Source organism: Lissotriton vulgaris, chromosome 4_1, assembly GCF_964263255.1.
Source record: "Lissotriton vulgaris chromosome 4_1, aLisVul1.2, whole genome shotgun sequence".
Classification (NCBI taxonomy): Eukaryota; Metazoa; Chordata; class Amphibia; order Caudata; family Salamandridae; genus Lissotriton; species Lissotriton vulgaris.
This window is the reverse complement of record NC_141691.1, coordinates 1,807,545,605-1,807,563,054: the sequence shown is the minus strand read 5'-3', so window position 1 is coordinate 1,807,563,054 and position 17,450 is coordinate 1,807,545,605. Positions and strand designations below refer to the sequence as shown.

The 17,450-nt window shown below is 41.5% G+C and overlaps 1 protein-coding gene across 3 annotated transcripts in view; it reads right to left on the bottom strand.

Annotated features, from left to right (window-relative positions):
- The window catches only part of EBAG9 (estrogen receptor binding site associated antigen 9), a 191,304-nt gene that overhangs the window by 159,500 nt on the left and 14,354 nt on the right, over positions 1-17,450 (bottom strand). Inside the window, exons 2-4 of one of the 3 annotated variants that reach the window (XM_086966126.1) lie at positions 11,252-11,435; positions 10,230-10,295; positions 7,035-7,132 (exon numbers count right to left, since the gene is read on the bottom strand). In XM_086966126.1, the coding sequence (XP_086822252.1) occupies positions 7,035-7,117 (83 nt within the window). In that variant the 5' untranslated portion in view covers positions 7,118-7,132; positions 10,230-10,295; positions 11,252-11,435. The remainder of the gene's footprint in view (positions 1-7,034; positions 7,133-10,229; positions 10,296-11,251; positions 11,436-17,450) is intronic. The other 2 variants (XM_086966127.1, XM_086966128.1) reach the window with 2 other exon arrangements.

Sequence of the window (17,450 nt, the reverse complement as noted above, 5' to 3'; positions counted from 1 at the left end):
GCAGCTTGGCTGTTAAGTATTATCCATACAGAGGAATTCCACATTGACAGACCCAGTTCTTAAACACCCCCAATGGCGCCTCGAACTGGCTTGAACGACACTGCACTAAACTACATGACAAAAACTGAAGCTGCGCTGCACCAAGAAGAATAAAAAGATGAGATGCTGGGATAGAACGGACGCCCAAGGCTGCTCCAAACGTCAGGTGGAAAAGGAGAGTGCGGAAGAAATACAAAAGACTTTGGGGTCCTGTCACCAAGAACCTCCATCAGTAGGAACACAGAGATGTAACAGACAGCTCAGGCTCGTAGGCGCCACATTCCGTGAGTCCTCGTTAGCTCCACATATAATGCCGCAGACTGCAAACTATAAAATCTTCCTACTACACAGGAACTCACAGGTTAGAGAATTCAGACATATATACAACCATGTTTGGTTTGTATGAAGGTTCACTAGCATCCAGACACCTCACTTTATACCAGTCTATAAGGCCTCTAGCACAATTATACATATTGTTTTGTTACAGGAGGGTGCTGGGGGAGAAACATTCTGAATTGCCACACACCCTCACATATGTCTTCCTTGGCTCTCATCTATTGAAGAATTTGTTACGGATTGAACACAGCTCTCTTTTTCTCATGGTGCACTTGCTGAATTTGCACAGAATGCAGCTGCACTGCTAAGCAGAGGGTGTAGGAGGGGCAGTGATGGGAAGTTTTTCCTCTTTTCCACTGAACACATGCCCACCTACATCGCTGTGCAAATTGATACACCACCAGACTCATTATCCTGGGATCTTCCGCCAAACATGAATAACTAAACCTTTGTCACTTGAAATATGCGAGGGATGCTGTTAAAAATTGGGCTTGTTGACCAACTGTGGTGGGAGCCCTGGTCAAGCAATAGCCACAATCCCTCGTAGGGTGAACCACAAAAAGTTACTAAATTAACCAGTGCTGAACCCTGGATAGCCAGGCTTAACTTAAATGCAATGTGTAAAGTATTTATGCAGCACACAAAAAGTAATAAAGTGAAAGCACAACACAAGAACATGTTAATAAAGAATTTGACATCAAAAGTGCAACCAGTAGTACCAGAGTTATGAATCATTTTTTTGTAAATTAATGTGCCTAAAAGAACGAAGCGCCAACCGCAGACCTCTATTCATCCAAGACTGGGTCAAAATTAAAAAATATGGCCGACCGCAATGTAGCGCAGTTTGGATATAAGAAGTGGATTGGGCTGGGTTAGGTCTTACCTTCAGACTTAAAAAAATTCTTGAGAAAAAGGTTTTGAGAAAGAAATGTTCAACAGGATAAGATGAGGTGCCTGATGAAGGAGTGTCATTGCCAGAAAGCATTGGGTCAATGCTTTCTATGTTCGCACTTAGTCTCCAAAAGGGAATTAAAAAATCTCCAGGGGGACGAGGCAGAGGGCTATGGTCGAAGATAGTCCCACTAAGTAAGATACATCTTTAGCAAAGGACTGCTGAAACTGATTTGTTGCTGGGGAAAAGAATGTAGTGGGGAAAAACCGCAAAGTAAATCAAACTGCTTGGGAGGGCAGACGATCAAGTTGGTCCCAGTCTCCTCCTGGTTCTCAAAGAAGTTTTTAGCCAAAACTTTTGGATTTCTCTATATGGGCACCTTAAGCACCACTTCCAAAGGTCCAGTACTGGAGAGGCACCACTTGGATGATCAGGACTCACTGGGTCCAGGTGTGGTTTCAAGATGGAGGAAGCCTTTTGTGTCCTTGTGGCTCTGAACCCAACTAGCCCTTGTGAGACACTCTGGGGGTCCTGGGGAAGTTGAAGCTCCAGCCCCTTTCCCCAGACAGAAGGTAGCAGAGCAGCAGAACAAACAGAGCAGCAATCCAGCAGTTCAGCAGTCCTCTAAAGCATCAATCCAGCAGAGCAGCAGTCCTTCCAGAAGAACAGCAGTCTTTTCTGTAAGAGTATCCACAGGTCCAAAAGTGTACTCAAATGTTGGTGCCCTGGTTCAGGTAGGTGGGAGAAGCTTCTAGGCAGGGACTTTGAGAGGCACATCCTTTCTAATTTCTCCTGCCCTGACTCCAAGGTGGCTGCAGTGACAATGTGGGGTTGTTAATCTCTTTGTGTGAAGGCAGAGCACAGGCTATTCAGTTGCAAGAGAGGCTGTGCTCAGCTCTGCCCACTCCATCTTAACAGCAGATGGCCCATTGAAGAACACTTAAACCAATCTATTGTGTGACTATCTGGGAGTAATTCACAAAGTCTAACTGCCAGTTTCTCCCAGTCATGTGACACAGGCTACAGGCACAAAAGGGCTAAGGACAGAAAAAATGTCAAATTTCTAAAAGTGTAATTTTTACAATTGTGATAAAAAAAACACAGACATAAACCATTAAATAGGGCTTTCCACCACAATTTCAAAGACACCAGCCATGACATAGCTATCAGCTCCCAAATAAAAAATGACAGCTTATTAACCCTTTCCATGCTCATGACGGAACGGTTCCGTCATGAGCGTCAGTTGGCCTGTGCTTATGACGGAACCGTTCCGTCATGGTTCCATAGACCCAATGGAACAATCAGCACAGCGCAAGAATTTGCGCCGCGCTGAACGGGTTAAAGAATCCCCAACATTATCCTATGGGAGGGGTAGGCCTCACTGTGGTGAAAAACAAATCTGGGAGTTTTTCACTACCAGGACAGGTAAAACTAAAAAAGACATGTTCGACCTTTTACTTACACAGCACCATGCCCTATGGGCTACCTAAGCCATACTGTAGAGGTCACTTATACACAATCAAAGGGGAGTTTAAGGCTTGACAAGGGGGCTTCAATGTCAAGTCGACATGGCAGTTTAAAACTGCACTCAGGCTGCAGCGGCAGGTGAAGGACAATTTGTAAAGTGTTACTTAAGTGGATGGCACGGTAAGTGCTGCAGGCCCACTAGCAGCATTTAATTTACAGGCCTTGGGTATACGATATACCAGTCTACAAGGGATTTATAGGTACATTAAATATGCTAAATGGGTACAAGTCAAATGTTTTAGGAACAGAACACAAGCACTTTAGTACTGGGTAGCAGTAGAGTCCTAAGGACTAGTTCAGCATAAGGTGGAGGGAAAAAGGCAAATGGTTTGGGGGATGACCATGCAGAGATGGACTCCACAAGGATGCAACACAAGATACTGCAATACTGTAAGTGCAGAGGGGTGGACATTGCGTTCATTCAAGAGACACACTTAACGGAAGAGGAGATACCCAGACAGAATATGGGAGCGACTGAGCAAGAAGATTGAGCCCATCACTGTGAAACTAGACAGGGAAGGTAGATATGTCCTCCTCAAGGCGCGTCTTAAAAGCTTACCAGCACTGCTGCGCAGCATTTGTGCCCTGAGTGTCAGGCAAACTCTATTCCTAAACACGCTCATCCCACTTCTGTCTTAGGTGGGCGTGCACATTACTGGTAGGTGACTATAATAGCGTGGAAGACATACACCTTAATACATCGGTATGGCTGCTGGCAGACACACCCAAGGTAAAATTGGCAGTGGGATTTAGAGACTGAGCAGGAAACTGGGGCTGGTAGATGTTTAGAGACTGCAACATGGGGCTAGTCGTGGTAACTGTTTCTACTGAGCGAAAGAGAAAGAACAAACAACTCTTGAGAGTTCTATCCGAGCTTTGAAACAGACTCTCCCTGCAGACTGTTAGGCTAGACCCAAGATTGCAGCTCTGTGAGAGAAACATCCAACGACTCTCGATAGACTGTGTGTTACGGTCTTAAGGCTACATGCACATCAATCATACAGAGGGTGGTAGGGCAGGCTGACTACTACCAAGACTTCTCCAGCCTTCAGATTGTGGTCACTCTGTTACTCGCATCAAAAAAGCATCCGGTGACCTAGTGTTTTGCCACAGTGATGTTCACAGGATGTTGGTCGATAGCTACAGAGAACTCTATAGTGTGCAGCCGCAGGAACATAAAGAGGAGACGATCTTTCCTGGACAGGGCACCGCTGCCTCGCCTAGGGACTATGGAGGGTGAGTTCCTGAGGAGACCCATCACAGAGCAAGGGAGACCATAGCGGATATGGCACGTGGTATCAATAAACTGGTCTACCATGACCGCAATGGTTTAATTCCTCAGTTTAGTACCTCCCTCAACATCCAGGGCCTCTTCAGGGTCCTGGGTGATAATCTGCCACAGCTAATACTATTTATAGACATTCACAAAGCATTTGACATGTTAGATTGGGGATACCAAAGAGCAGTCATGCACAGCATGTACTTGGGGCCGGGGTGGGACAATTGGCTAACCCCATTATACTCAGGTGCCCATGTGTGGGTATGGACGTGTTGGTGCATTTCGGAGGCATTCGAAGTGCACAGAGGGACACGTCAGGGATGCCCCACTGTTCCCACTGCTTTTTGCGTAGGCAGTTCAACTATTTGCATCCATGATAATAACAGAGTGAAGAGGGAGATGGATTCCACTGCAGATCGCAGAGCATGGTGTCTTGCATAATGACTTGCTTCTGTACCTCTGTGATGCCAATATTGGAGTCTCCTTGAGCATATAGATCCTGAACTCTTTGGGAAGAGTCTCGGGGGGACGACTCAACTAGAATAATTTCTGTGCCTTCTCAGCATCCCCTCGATTTCACGGTCCACTGTGGCTCGAGCCACAATGGGATGTTAAATGGACCCTCACGCGCTCAGATATTTTGGGGTCAATGTGTATCATTCCAGAGTGGAAACGACGGAAGAAAACCTGGGTGAGGCACAATGAGACTTGAAGGGCTGCACAGGTGTTTTGGCACTCCCTTAAATAAACCATTATTGGCAGATTTGTGCTGTTTAAGATGTTCATCTTAACTGTTTTGTTAACCTTCCCACATGGATGCCGCAGAGCTGGTTCAGGGAGCTAAATACCCAGCTAAATCACTTGATTTGGGATGGGACAGACTTTTGGATGGGGCAGACTCTGGGTTTTGCTGGAGGTGCTGACTAATAGAGGACAATTGGGGGCTCCAGACTTTGAGCAGTACTTCTGCTCTGCCCAACTGCAATGAGTGGGAAGATGGTTAACCAGACACCATGTTAGAGAGACAGGAGACAGTAAGAGAACCGTGCTGCAGGGATGCCCTTGTGGCGGCGATATTGGGAGAGCAGCTGAGGGCAGTCCAGTGCCCTAACCTAGCGCTATGCTGCTGGAAAGCTGTGGTCTGTAAGGCACCACACCACCCTCTGTGTGCGCCCACACTCCCCATAGTTAGCATATCCACATTTGGAAGAGGCTTATTTCTACAGTGTATGCTATGGGATGGAATGGCAGCAGGTCGCGATTCGGGGGGGGGTAGGGGTGGTGGGGGAAGGGTTACTCCCCCACCCCCCACTGCTGCTCCACGGAAGGCAGGGCTTGCGACCTTGATGATCTAGTCAGGGATGAGGGCCTGCCACCGACAGAATTCCTGACATATATAACACTACTGAGGTCAATGGGTGATCTCTAGAGGACGGGCACGGCAGAGCCACCCACACACAACTTGCTGAGGACCTTGCTGACCCTTGGCTGGTGCCACAGCCTCATGTCTTGAATCGGATGACTTTTCCATGGACACACACCTTGCCAGGATTACAAAACTACTGAAAAAACCACTTGGGCAGACCATTAAAAGAAAAAGAATGGGAGCAAGACATGGTGAGGGTACACAAAGTGCCCTGAAACACGCTACAAATACACAGTATTCGACTTTTACAAATACACAGTATTCAACTTTTACATTGCACTTATCTCACTTCACACAGGCTGAAAATTATTAAGTAATCAGACACCATATGCTGCCATCATTGTGCCCAGATCGATGTCAACTTCATCCATATGCTGTGGAGCTGTCCTATAGTAACGAGATTTTAGGCCAAGGTGTTTGGGGACTTGGAGCGCACACTATACAGATACAATATACACACTTTAGGTATTTGTATTCTGGGCATTTACAGTCGAATGAGAGTAATAAATTGGTTAACAGATGTCTCGACCTGACCCAGGGTATAGCTCATAGGGACATTGCGTGACACTGACGTTTAAAGACAAGCGGCCTCACAGTAGAAGGAAGGCTGAGGGAGATTTGGGCAACAGATAAGAGGCGGCCAAGTAGGAACTGTGGGGATCAGACAGCTAAATACCCTCAGCGCTTACTACAGCGACCCCAAAGGAACGCCCAGTCTTAGATCTCCCGCAGGGATAGAAAATCACCATTCCCCCTCAGGTAGATTACTGTTCCGGTAATAATTACTGTGTCAATGAATCATGCCTTTGCTGTACTTGATGCTGCAGCTGAGTGGGCAACTGTTGATAACACATATCATACGATACATGCATGTGCCATACATGAATATGTGTGTCCCAATACTATGTACTCCAACAGGTTATTGCTTGTTCATTCTTATAAAACAAAACTTTTTTTTTTTGAAGAATCTGCGGACCAATCAAAGCATAAAAAGCAGGAGTAAATGGTAAAAGGTTGACATCCACAAACTATTTAGCACAGAAATAAAAGAATTTGATTTCCAAGAAATAAAAACAAGCACTGGTAAAGTCAATAGGTCTTACTTCTCTTGATCATGCAATGACAGTCATTAGATCTGGCTTTAGTTAGAGAATGTGTTTGATAAAAGTTATACAACCGTGCCAATATTTCTACACACTGTCCTTGAAAGAAAATACCATATTGAAGCTACCTATTGGACTACAACAATACAGAAGCTCAGAGTAAGGCCCTTTGCTGAACAGACTGCATTAGCACATACAAGATATACCCTCAAATTGGAGTGTTATTAAAAAAACAAAGTTGGAATATTACATGTATGCTGTTAGTGATGAACGTAAAGGGCACAATCAAAAATTGAAAAGTATGTCCTTTTCAAATGGGTCAGTAATTTTGGTGCAGCTAAAAATTCAACACCCTTACATTAAAGGCAACATTATACACCTAACTTAAGACGACAAAGCTAATAGGAAAATTAATGAATTTAAACAACTCACCTGCATATTAACCGCTTAAAAAAAGAGCAGAATGATGCTATGCAAGTGCAAATTTTAAAAAGACGAAACTGTGAAATAGCCATGATGAGTAGTTACACCTAAAATAAACAAAACACAAATTAAATCAATCACTAGCAAAGCTAAAACAACCATCCTTCTATTTATCTTCCTGTCGGATGAATCAGCACATATGTGAACATTCGAAAACACACTAATGGAGTCAAACAGATGGAAAAAAAAGTTAAGTTATTAACGCAATGCTATCAGTCACCTGCAGGAAAGCACTATTGTCCATCCTAAAGAAAGAAGAGGCAAGCATTTGTGTTCATGCATCAAGCACAGATTCTCTGCGTATTACACTCTTCCATGAGTGACACACAATGGGATTTCATTCAACAAATGTTGGAATTATGGTACTTCTTTCCAATTCTATTTTTGTGTAATGACTGAACAAAATATTAAAGTAGAGATAAATATCAGTTCTACTTTGCTTGGGGAAAAATCGCTAAACATAGCACTGCAGTCCCCACTGATGGTTTGATCATAATCCCCCAGAGTTGTCAAAGGTAATTAAAGATTCTTCTTGGAAACTGTTCCAGTTTTGGGCATGATAAGAACATGTGGTATCAATCTCTTTCTTCCCTCAAAGCAGAAAGGAAAGGCATCTAGAATCTGCAAACAAAATAGACTATTTGTTGGGATGGGGCCAGTCAAGCTGTCCGAGGAGCTCTGGCATAACTCCCACGCTCTGTTGCATTGCGACTGCAGCATTGCTGGACGCATTACAGAGCCACAGTCGCCAGAACCGGATGTTGCAGAATGGTCCCGTCCCAATGCCCACTCATCCACAACGAGCCTGGAATTTTCAGAATGGTCAGCCTCCCACCACTTCTGGTACACTAAACAAGATGGTGGTTTGGCCATTAGTGCGCGGTTTTAATACAGCCGGCACCACCCAAGTACTGATGTTCTGTAATGAGTGGGAAGAGGAAGCTGACCAACACCCAAAGCAAAGGCTAACAACACCCCACCCCCAAAACACCCCTACCCAGTACTAACATTGGTTTTGGAGTACTGCCATGACACAGCACTTGTGTAGCAGTAAACTGAACCTGGGAGTAGAGTAAAGGTCAGGCAGAGACGAGAAAGAGCATCTAAGGTCCCTGAGAACTGTCCTGACCTAAGAAGGCATTAAACTACAGAATTGAGGAGCCAGTGAACAAATTCAACCGAGCGCACTGCAACCGCCTAGAATTGTAGCTCCACAAGCGCAAGATGCCACATAAACAAGCCAACACCAAAAGAGGCCAGCATAAAAAGGGAGACATTTGCACTCAGGTCAAGCAGGGGTGATACTGAAGTGGAGGATTCCAGTTTCGTTTCAGGGAGGGCCTGGCACCTTTCCTACTGGAGCAGGGTTGAGACTGATTTGCATATGGTTTGGTCTAAACTGAGGTGGCATGGTGAGCAAAAGAATAATTTATTGTAAAGTTACCCCGAGTGATTGGCAGTAGTTAGACTTATTGCAGGAATCCTCCCGTCACTGGTTGTGTATTTGATAAACTGCCCTAAGTGACAAGTGTATGCCCTTGTTCTCTAGCCATTGGAACTAAGTTTTACCCGACTGAAAGGCCCCAATCAGGGTGAAACCAGTCTTGAATTGCTTGTGTTCCAGTTCAGGGAGGATCTGAACTGGCAGTTTACGCTGCACTGTTCTTATTAGAGAAGGGTCGAGACATTTGTGCATATCGCTGGGTCCAAACTGAGGTGGCATGGTGGGTAAAAGAACGATGGGTTAGAATGCTATCCAGAGAGACTGCTGGTGGTTAGACGTATTGCAAGCATCCTCCCGTCATCTTTTATGCATTTGAAGCCCTTTTCTGTAAGGCATTAGTGAAGGTTTTAGAGTCAGATACGTTGAGAGGCACACAGTGAAAAGTCTTTAAAAAGTAGTGCTATTATCTATCGTTATCTAAGCGATTTGCCTCAAATGTTTGTGAAAAAGATTCCTTTAAGTGCCTAGCTTCTAGAAATGTACCTTGTTTACGATCTGCAATATGGACTCACCCTCAAAATAGGAAAGTTCAAATATATTAATAGGAGTAGATTTCAGTTCAATGAACTGGGATTTTATTAACAAGGCAGCTATTTAAAATCAGTAAGCAGTTTGTGCCGTGGCAGAAATAACTGATTGTTTAAAAACTAATGTAAAAAATGGAAATGTATTGGAATCGGCTGTTTCAACAAGTGCCAATAAATTTGCTATGACATCAGAGGATTATTAAACATAGAAAAATTAGGAAATATATGACTGGATTGTAGGTAGGTCAGGATAGCTGTCCTGCAGCATAGTCAGGAATGAGTGAAGAGTGGCGACTGATTATTTTTGTTCAAGATTGGGCTAGACAATTTCCAGCAATGCTTCTGCCAACTACAGGGAGTATTTTCAAATCAGTTATCTTAAAAGGGAACGCTCTTGGGCTCAATGTTTCTTTGGCTGAGGTACCAGACTTTGGAACTTACAGTGACCAGCTCACCACTTACTTCACATCCCTTGTTCAAAAAATAATTTCTTTTCAATAGGCATTTCCAATCTGAATCTTTTAACTGCTAATATAGCCAGTGCCCTCGCCTTCATCTCTAGGTCAACAGCTCTTGTGATGGTTTGCATCTAAATTTGACTCTTCCTCTCCTTTTATTATTTGTTGTCCTCGGTGTACTTTCATCCCTAAAATCCCGATATTTTGCTATGACCTTATTGCCACTCTCTTTATCTTACCTCTCATTTCAACCTCCAATACAACTTTCTGTCCTGAATGTATCGCTCCATCTTCTGGATACTATGCCCGATTATTGTTCTACAAATATTTTGGTAGCTATAAATGTTCCCGTTTCTCGTCTTGCATCGAGGACTTTACTCTTTCGGTTGCAAGATGTTGTATAATTGTAACGCCTTTGCAATGATTTTTCGCTATACTCAACAGAAAAAATAAATAAAAAGGTAATATTGCAAAAGAACAGCTAAGTGGATATTCAAAGACCACACCAGATTGAAAATACCTTAACAACTTTCAGTATACAAGCTTCGGTAGCATACTAGTAGAAAAATGTAAGGCCCGGTGACCGTAACAAAAGTGTTTAATTGGTTAGCATACAGATTTTCACCAAATATTGAAATATGAAATGATTACTTACTCTGGCTTGGACTGCTTGGTATCTTCGTTAATAATAACATTAGAGGCAACCTGGATCAGATAGTTCCTTTGAAGGTAGGAAAGAAATAAAAACAGAAGATAATCACCAACAGCTAGTTTATATGGGGCACTTGAGAGATTATGGAGAACCGACAATAACTGGCAAAGCCAACAGGTCTAGCGGCTGTTAGTCCCTTGGCTTGGTCAGTGCTTTTTCTGTTTTGCCATGGCTTTTATAAAACTATATTGCTGGGGAGTTGCAAGGCGTTCACCATTATAAAAAGAAATGGATAAAAACAAATAAATATTGTGAATTTCAAAAAACACAAATTGCCCATGTAATCCCTGGCACTGAAAACTACTTGGTGTGCAGATGTTCTCCATGTAAAGGAGCAGAATGCTATCCCTCACACTTAAGTTAGTAAAATGGCTAATGGGCGATTAACCATTGCACATGCTGTTGGTGGACGGAAGAAGAATTTAAATGACAGCAATAAACCAATGGATGAAGAGGGTTGGCCGACAACCCTTTAAGTTAGTATATTAGTTTATTCAAATTAAAGGTTCTTGGCTAACGCCAAACCTAAATATATAGCGCCTCACAGTGCACTTTAGTCACTTCCATGAGCTATAAATAACAGGCCTAATAAAGGAGATAAACTGGTGTGTCTATGGCAAGCTTAAGTACATAGAGAAATGTTAATTCTAGCTAAACAGAAATAAATGACATACTGCTGATCCTACAATTTTCAAATTCGTTCACCTTTTCTGAAAGTAGAAAAAAGAGCAATAACTACATTTTAACCCTAAATGAGGTCTGTATATCTCGGAGTAACTGTACCTCCAGCTTATTACATATCATGCATAAAAAATGATTATTGAATGAACAACTAAATTACTATTTAAATTCTAAAAAAGTTATTCTTAGATTGTGGATGCGGGGATTCGGGTGCAATTGGTAGAAATCAGAAGTGACGCCTACTCAGGTTGCATAGGTTAATAGACCTCTATCTACATAGTTACCTAATGCAGTCTAGAAATTTCAAGTGATACAATATAGTGCATATATGCCAACGCTCCCAATTCAGACAGGAAACTACTGCTTTCTAGGCTAGTCTGCCGCCTTCAAATTCCAGCATGCAAAAAATCCAATACTTCAGCAGCTTTCCGACGGCAGAGGCTGGTTTTGTGTGACTCAGATTTTGCGCTGTTGAGGAATAAACATCAGCATTATGATCTTTGGAGGTAGCAATTTTGAGACTGTAAAATAGGACCAAGTTTTGAGAGAGAAGGCCATGATAAATTCAAGAAGAAAAGAAAGTGCAAGAAAGGTTATGGGAAGAACAGAAATGACACTCAATGCCACAATCAAAACATATGAGGGAATTTGCCAATCTGAAATCTCTGTTCAAGAAATTAGAGGGCAATCGAAACCAATAATCTACATAAAACCGAGAGTTCTGTGGTGATGAACGTGGCGAAGAGGAAAACTAATGTCGGTATGTTACAGATGTGGCAGTTTTTATTATATGGGAAACCGTAAAGGGTGTCCGGTTTCATACAAGATGCGTAACAGATGTAAAAAGAAAAAAAAAACACACATGTATGCTGTGCTGCATTTGGACCTAAAGTTAATAGTGTAAGATTGAGGAGGATGATACCTTCAATCCTACAAATGTTATTTACATTACATTATGGCCATAAGACAAATACTTTGCGGGATGTTTGTTAAAAGTGAATGGCAAATAATTCGAAATGTTGGTGGATTCATGTGAATCGATAACCATCATAAAAAACCTTTAGTGAAAGAAATTTGGGGTGTAGGGATATTACAATCTCCAGGTGGGCGAAGGCTACAATAAAAACATTTATGGGGCTACCTTTGGTAGTATTTGTAATTTAAAGGATGAAAGGCTAGAGGCAAGACTTATGTAGCGGAGAAGGGTAACCCCATTCTGGGCCTGCCATATCAACAAGAGTTCGCAATACATTTAGATCCAAATGCTACTCAACCAGTTTTTGCTGTGGAATGCAATGAGAACAGCAAACCTGTAGTTAATTTAATGGCAAAGTTTACAAACTTCTTTAAGCAAGTGCTAAGGAAATTTGTTGGATATAAACACAGGATTAGGTTGAATGATCAAGCAACACTGGTCAGGTATAAAGTTTGCAATGCTCCTATTTTATAAAGAGAAGCACAAAGTAATGTTAGAAGGCCTTAGTGTCAAGGGCATCATTAAATCAATTGAGCTTTCTCTTTGGGTTCTCTCTACACAGTTGTCACTCAAGAGCACTAGAGAGTCAAGATTATGTGCGGACCTCTGCAGATTAAGTGAAGAAATACAAGGATAGATATCCACCACCAAATTTACATGATGTTGTGTCTAGCAAGCAAGGGCTATAGTATTTTCTACATTAGTCTTGACTAGAGCATACCACCAGATGGAATTAAAGGCAGATTCTAAATATCCAACAGCCTTTGTTACTCCTGAAGGGATGTTCAAGTCCACAAAATGTAATTTGGCTTTTCAAGTGCCACATCAGTTTTTCAAGGTCTAGTGAAAGAAACACTTGACGGTATAACAGATGCAATTGTCTTTCAGGACAAAATTCTGGTATATGGGAGAACTAAAGTTGAACCCAATGCCAATCTGAATGCAGTGCTGAATGTGTAAAAAAAAAAAAACGATTAACATAGAAATTTAAAAAATGGACATTTATGTGTAAGAAAGTAGAGTACCCTGTACAACGAAATTCTAAGGATGCAAGGGGAGTGGAATTTAATAAAATATCTACTTGTCCATGGGGAGGTTGCTTCATAAATCTACTTGCCCTGTAACAAAATCCACTTGTCTCTTTGGTGCCATGTAGTGCGGAGTCACATTATGGCAGCAATCTCATTATATAGGAGCTCTGATAGAGCCTCTCCGATTATACCAGGGCTGATACCACAGTAGTATTTGAATACTTGTAATCCTGTTATGCTACCACATTTCCGCTGATCTACATACTGGGTTGGAGGTAGTGGTTTGCAATAGTTCCAGGGTTAGTCTGCCCTTTTGAGTCTGTTCGAACCTACTAAATTGCATGTTTTAAGGGTTTTCAACAACTCTTCTCTAATCCTTTCCCATACCGAGAATGGACGACACACACCTTCCAGAGTTGGGAAAAAAGAGGTTGGAGGGAAAGTGAACTTGCAAACACTAAGATTTTCACATGAGCAAATCTACACATGCATATTTGCTCATGCTAAAATGCAGTTTATAAATATTTTCTAGGTGAAATATCATCTTGTCCTACTTCTGTAAATTCTAGGGAATCCATGAAAGCCGTAGATAGCTGCACTTAATGCAAGGACATATACCATGGGTGCACTTTTGAGACATTCTATAATAAATCGAGGCCTCTAATTTTATCTGGAGTTGACCATGACCTTTTGTGTTTATTAAAATTCCGTCTCTCTCTCTCTCTGTGTATCGGATGGCTTCACTGTGAGTGACAGTATTCTGCTCTCTCACAAGGAGCATATCGGCACACAGTCGTTTTGTTCAGTGCCAGTAACTACTGTGGAAGTGTATGCATTTTGAGACCAAAAACAATTTTGGCTCTTGCCAATGTTTGTTATAATGGGGAGGGCCAAGCAGCTCCCACAACCAAAAGGTTTTACAAAAATCATGCCAAAACAACTCACACATTGACAAAACTAAAAAGCCAACCGGCAATTTCAGACCTACAAGCTTTGCCAATGCTTGTTTATTTTTGTTTCCCATAATCTTATTGAAACTGGATACACTGATTTTTCCATTATGAATATCTTTGGGAAATACTAGCATTCATCAACACATGTTACTAAATGATGCTGCAAAGAAATGACACCTGAAATTTTACTGTAGTTTAGAGAAGTGTTTTTCCTGCTTTCATTTTTTTATCAACATTTTATTTTGAAAGCAAATCTTGCTCTTAAGCTTCTGCAAATATTTGCATCAAATCTGAGAGCATTCTGGGAGCATTATACATAGCCTCATATTGCTAAACTTTGAAAACATATGTACGCATTTATTATACTGGAACCACTGTCAGTCGTGCAGTCAGAGCATACGCCCACCCTAATAATAAAGGCTTTAAATTAAGTAACCATCAATACAAGTTTGAACAGCATTAACATATGGACAAAAATATGACCTTAACTGCAGACAGTTCCTTTCCCTGATCCATAAAGTGGTACTGCAAACTGGCAGCCAAAGGGTTTGTGCTGCAGGGGTTGGGCCTACCTGTCCAAAGGGCAAAATACACATGAAAAAGTGTTGCCCTCGACTCCAAACAATATGTTCTTGGTGTCGGGCTATAGGAATTCCACATCCATGAAGGATGGCAATCAACCAAAGAAGAACTACATGCAAGCTATTATTGACGTTCCACAGACCAAAGATCAATTTCTGTCACTTTTAATCATGACCATATTTTATGCAAAATTTGTCGAAAATTATGCTACTTAAGTGGAACCATTGTGTAGTTTGACAGAAAAAAATGATTTGTAATGGGGTAGATCAGTCACAAGCATTTGACGTATTGAAACACAAAACTAACTGCTCCATTGCAGAATGGGACCGGTGCTGTTGCAAAGAGACAGAGGTAATGAATGGGGGGTCCTTATGCTTCAAAGATGCTAAAAGTCTGAACTCTTATTGAAAGAGAATTACTGGTAAGCATGTGCTTTAGGCAGTTTTTGTAGGGTACATGTTTTGTGATCAGAATTGGTCGCAAATCTGTGGTTAATAGGATGCTTCCAGGAGAAGGAAGATTCCCATCTGCTATCAATTGGCAAGACTGGCACACAAATTACAGGCATACCAATTTCAAATGGAATATGTTCCTGTTAGGTCAAATGTACACTCATGTTGCAGGTCTCTTTTTCTGATAGATTCTGGAAAGGAAATTCATGATGGATGATTAAGAATGTGGGGTGCAATTTCCTAGTGAGGATATAAATGCAGGCGTTTAGAAAAATCACAGTGAGCAACTTATCTCACAAGAGTTGTGGAGAAAGAAGACCAAGGAGAATATTGCTACGGTGCAATGTTTGGAATTTATGATCTCAGAAAGGCCGAAGAGCATAAACTACACAGCTATCTTAATGAATTTTTCAAAAATATAAGATCAGCTGACAGAGGTGGATTGAATATTGATGTATGAAGGAGATTTCAGGCCACCGGTGGGCATCACAAGAACTATTTTGAAGGACATGAAGGTATTTCTATGACTAACAGACAGTTGAGAGAATATTACTGGTAGCCTAGAGTAAATAGTGGATGAATGGGTGAGACAATGTCCAGAACATTCAAAGTGGGACAAGTCTGCCAAAAAACATACCTGGAAGGTCCATAGAGGAAATTAGGACTAGATGTTTTAGGGCGATTTTGTGTACTTCTAAGAAAATAAGCTTTTCCCACCGGTTTGGTGGATTATGTATCAAAGTGGCCTTAAGTTAGGATGGTGTGAAAAGATGTACTTCTAATTCCATCATTGAGTTTTGGAGGATGCATTTTGAAGAGGATTGCCTGAAGATCTAGTTATGGATTATGGGCCTCATATCTAACTAAATGTGGAATCATACACTAAAGGCCAGTTATTTTCATAATTCAAATAAACAAGTAAAAATATTTCATGAACTGGTGAGAGAAGCTATTCAGCTTGCTGTGAAGAGTGCATTATCGTGAAGGAAAGCTTTAGAAGCCTCATTGTTTAGACATCTTATTTCTACAAGTTCAGTAACTGGAGTTTCTCCCTTTGAACTACTCAGAGGTAGTAAACCTGGGTCAAAGTAAATCGTTGGAGGCTTAGGAACAGTACCAGTGAATCTTGTAAATCTCGGCATGGAGAATAAACAGATTGAAAAACATCAGGAGAGGATGAGGTGTTATGTTAATAATAAACAAGGGATGATTCACAATATAAGGTGGTGATTGGTGTACAGACTTATATTAAACTGTTAGTGGATTTCTGCATAGAGACTTCCAATTGGTTTGATCCTGTTAAGGTCACGGAAGGGGAGAGGAGTTGGCCTAACGGCTAGGTCGGTCGACCTCGAATCTGGGGAACCGGGTTCGAGTCTCGACAATGGCGCTGAACATCCTGTGATTCTGGGCAAATCACTTAATCTCCCCGTGCCTAAAAAAAAATAAAAATAAAGAAGAATGTGTACTCCTGTAACACAACTGGTGCTATGTACAGTGCTCTGATACCGGATAGCGAGTAAAATTGGTGCTATATAAAACTCTGTAAAATAATAATAAAATAAAAAAGTTTAGTAAGGGAGGAATAGTTTGGAAATAGAGAAGAGTGTCAGTATGCATGTGCCCAGAGGCTAAAGTGAGGATGTAAGTGGTGATGGTAGGAGTGCATCTGAGAATAATGGCAACGTCTTTTTAGACATTCATGGAGACAATAAGTATAATTTATCAGGAATTGCAAATGAATGATGTGGGAATTAATGCTGCTAAAAAAAAAGGTGGACATGAGAGGGTCAACAATGAGTCACAGCTGATTCCACAATGCATGTGGTAGTGGAGGTACGGAGGTATAGATCTGTTGTAGTCTCTGAAAAGACTACAATAGATCTATACCATTTTAACTTTATTAGAGGTTGCAAACATTATATGATTTATTGGTACTAGTTGAGAATATGTGTAATGTTCCTTACACTGGAGTATCATTGAAAATATGATGAATAATAATTTTTATTTTTTATCAACTTGCATTCAGATTCTTCATAATTCTATTTAAAAGTGTGTAATACATTTCTGTTGTATATTTGGTAGTAAGATTTTAATTTATTTTTGTTAGGAGGAAATATGTGTAGGTTTCTAAAAATTTATTTTTAGGACTCGCCTATGCAGCGCACATGCACTGCATAGGAAAAAGACCTTTAGCATTGGATTCTGTTTTTCAGTGAAAAACGCGCATGCATTGCATTGCTTTGAATACAACGCTTGCACGTTTGGCGATTTGTTGCAGGAGCTTTAACATATGCTTCCTGCTGGTTCCCGCAAGGGAAACAGCTGCATGCCGCCTCCTCTCTCCCCCCCTCTGCTGCCTCCTCCTCTCTCATCTCTTTTTTTTTTTTTTTTTTTACTTTCAGCATGAGGCGCGCTCTGATTCTTTTTTGGATCCATTTCACAGGGAAGTAACTAAATGAAAGAAGGAAAGAGATGTTGTGAACCGT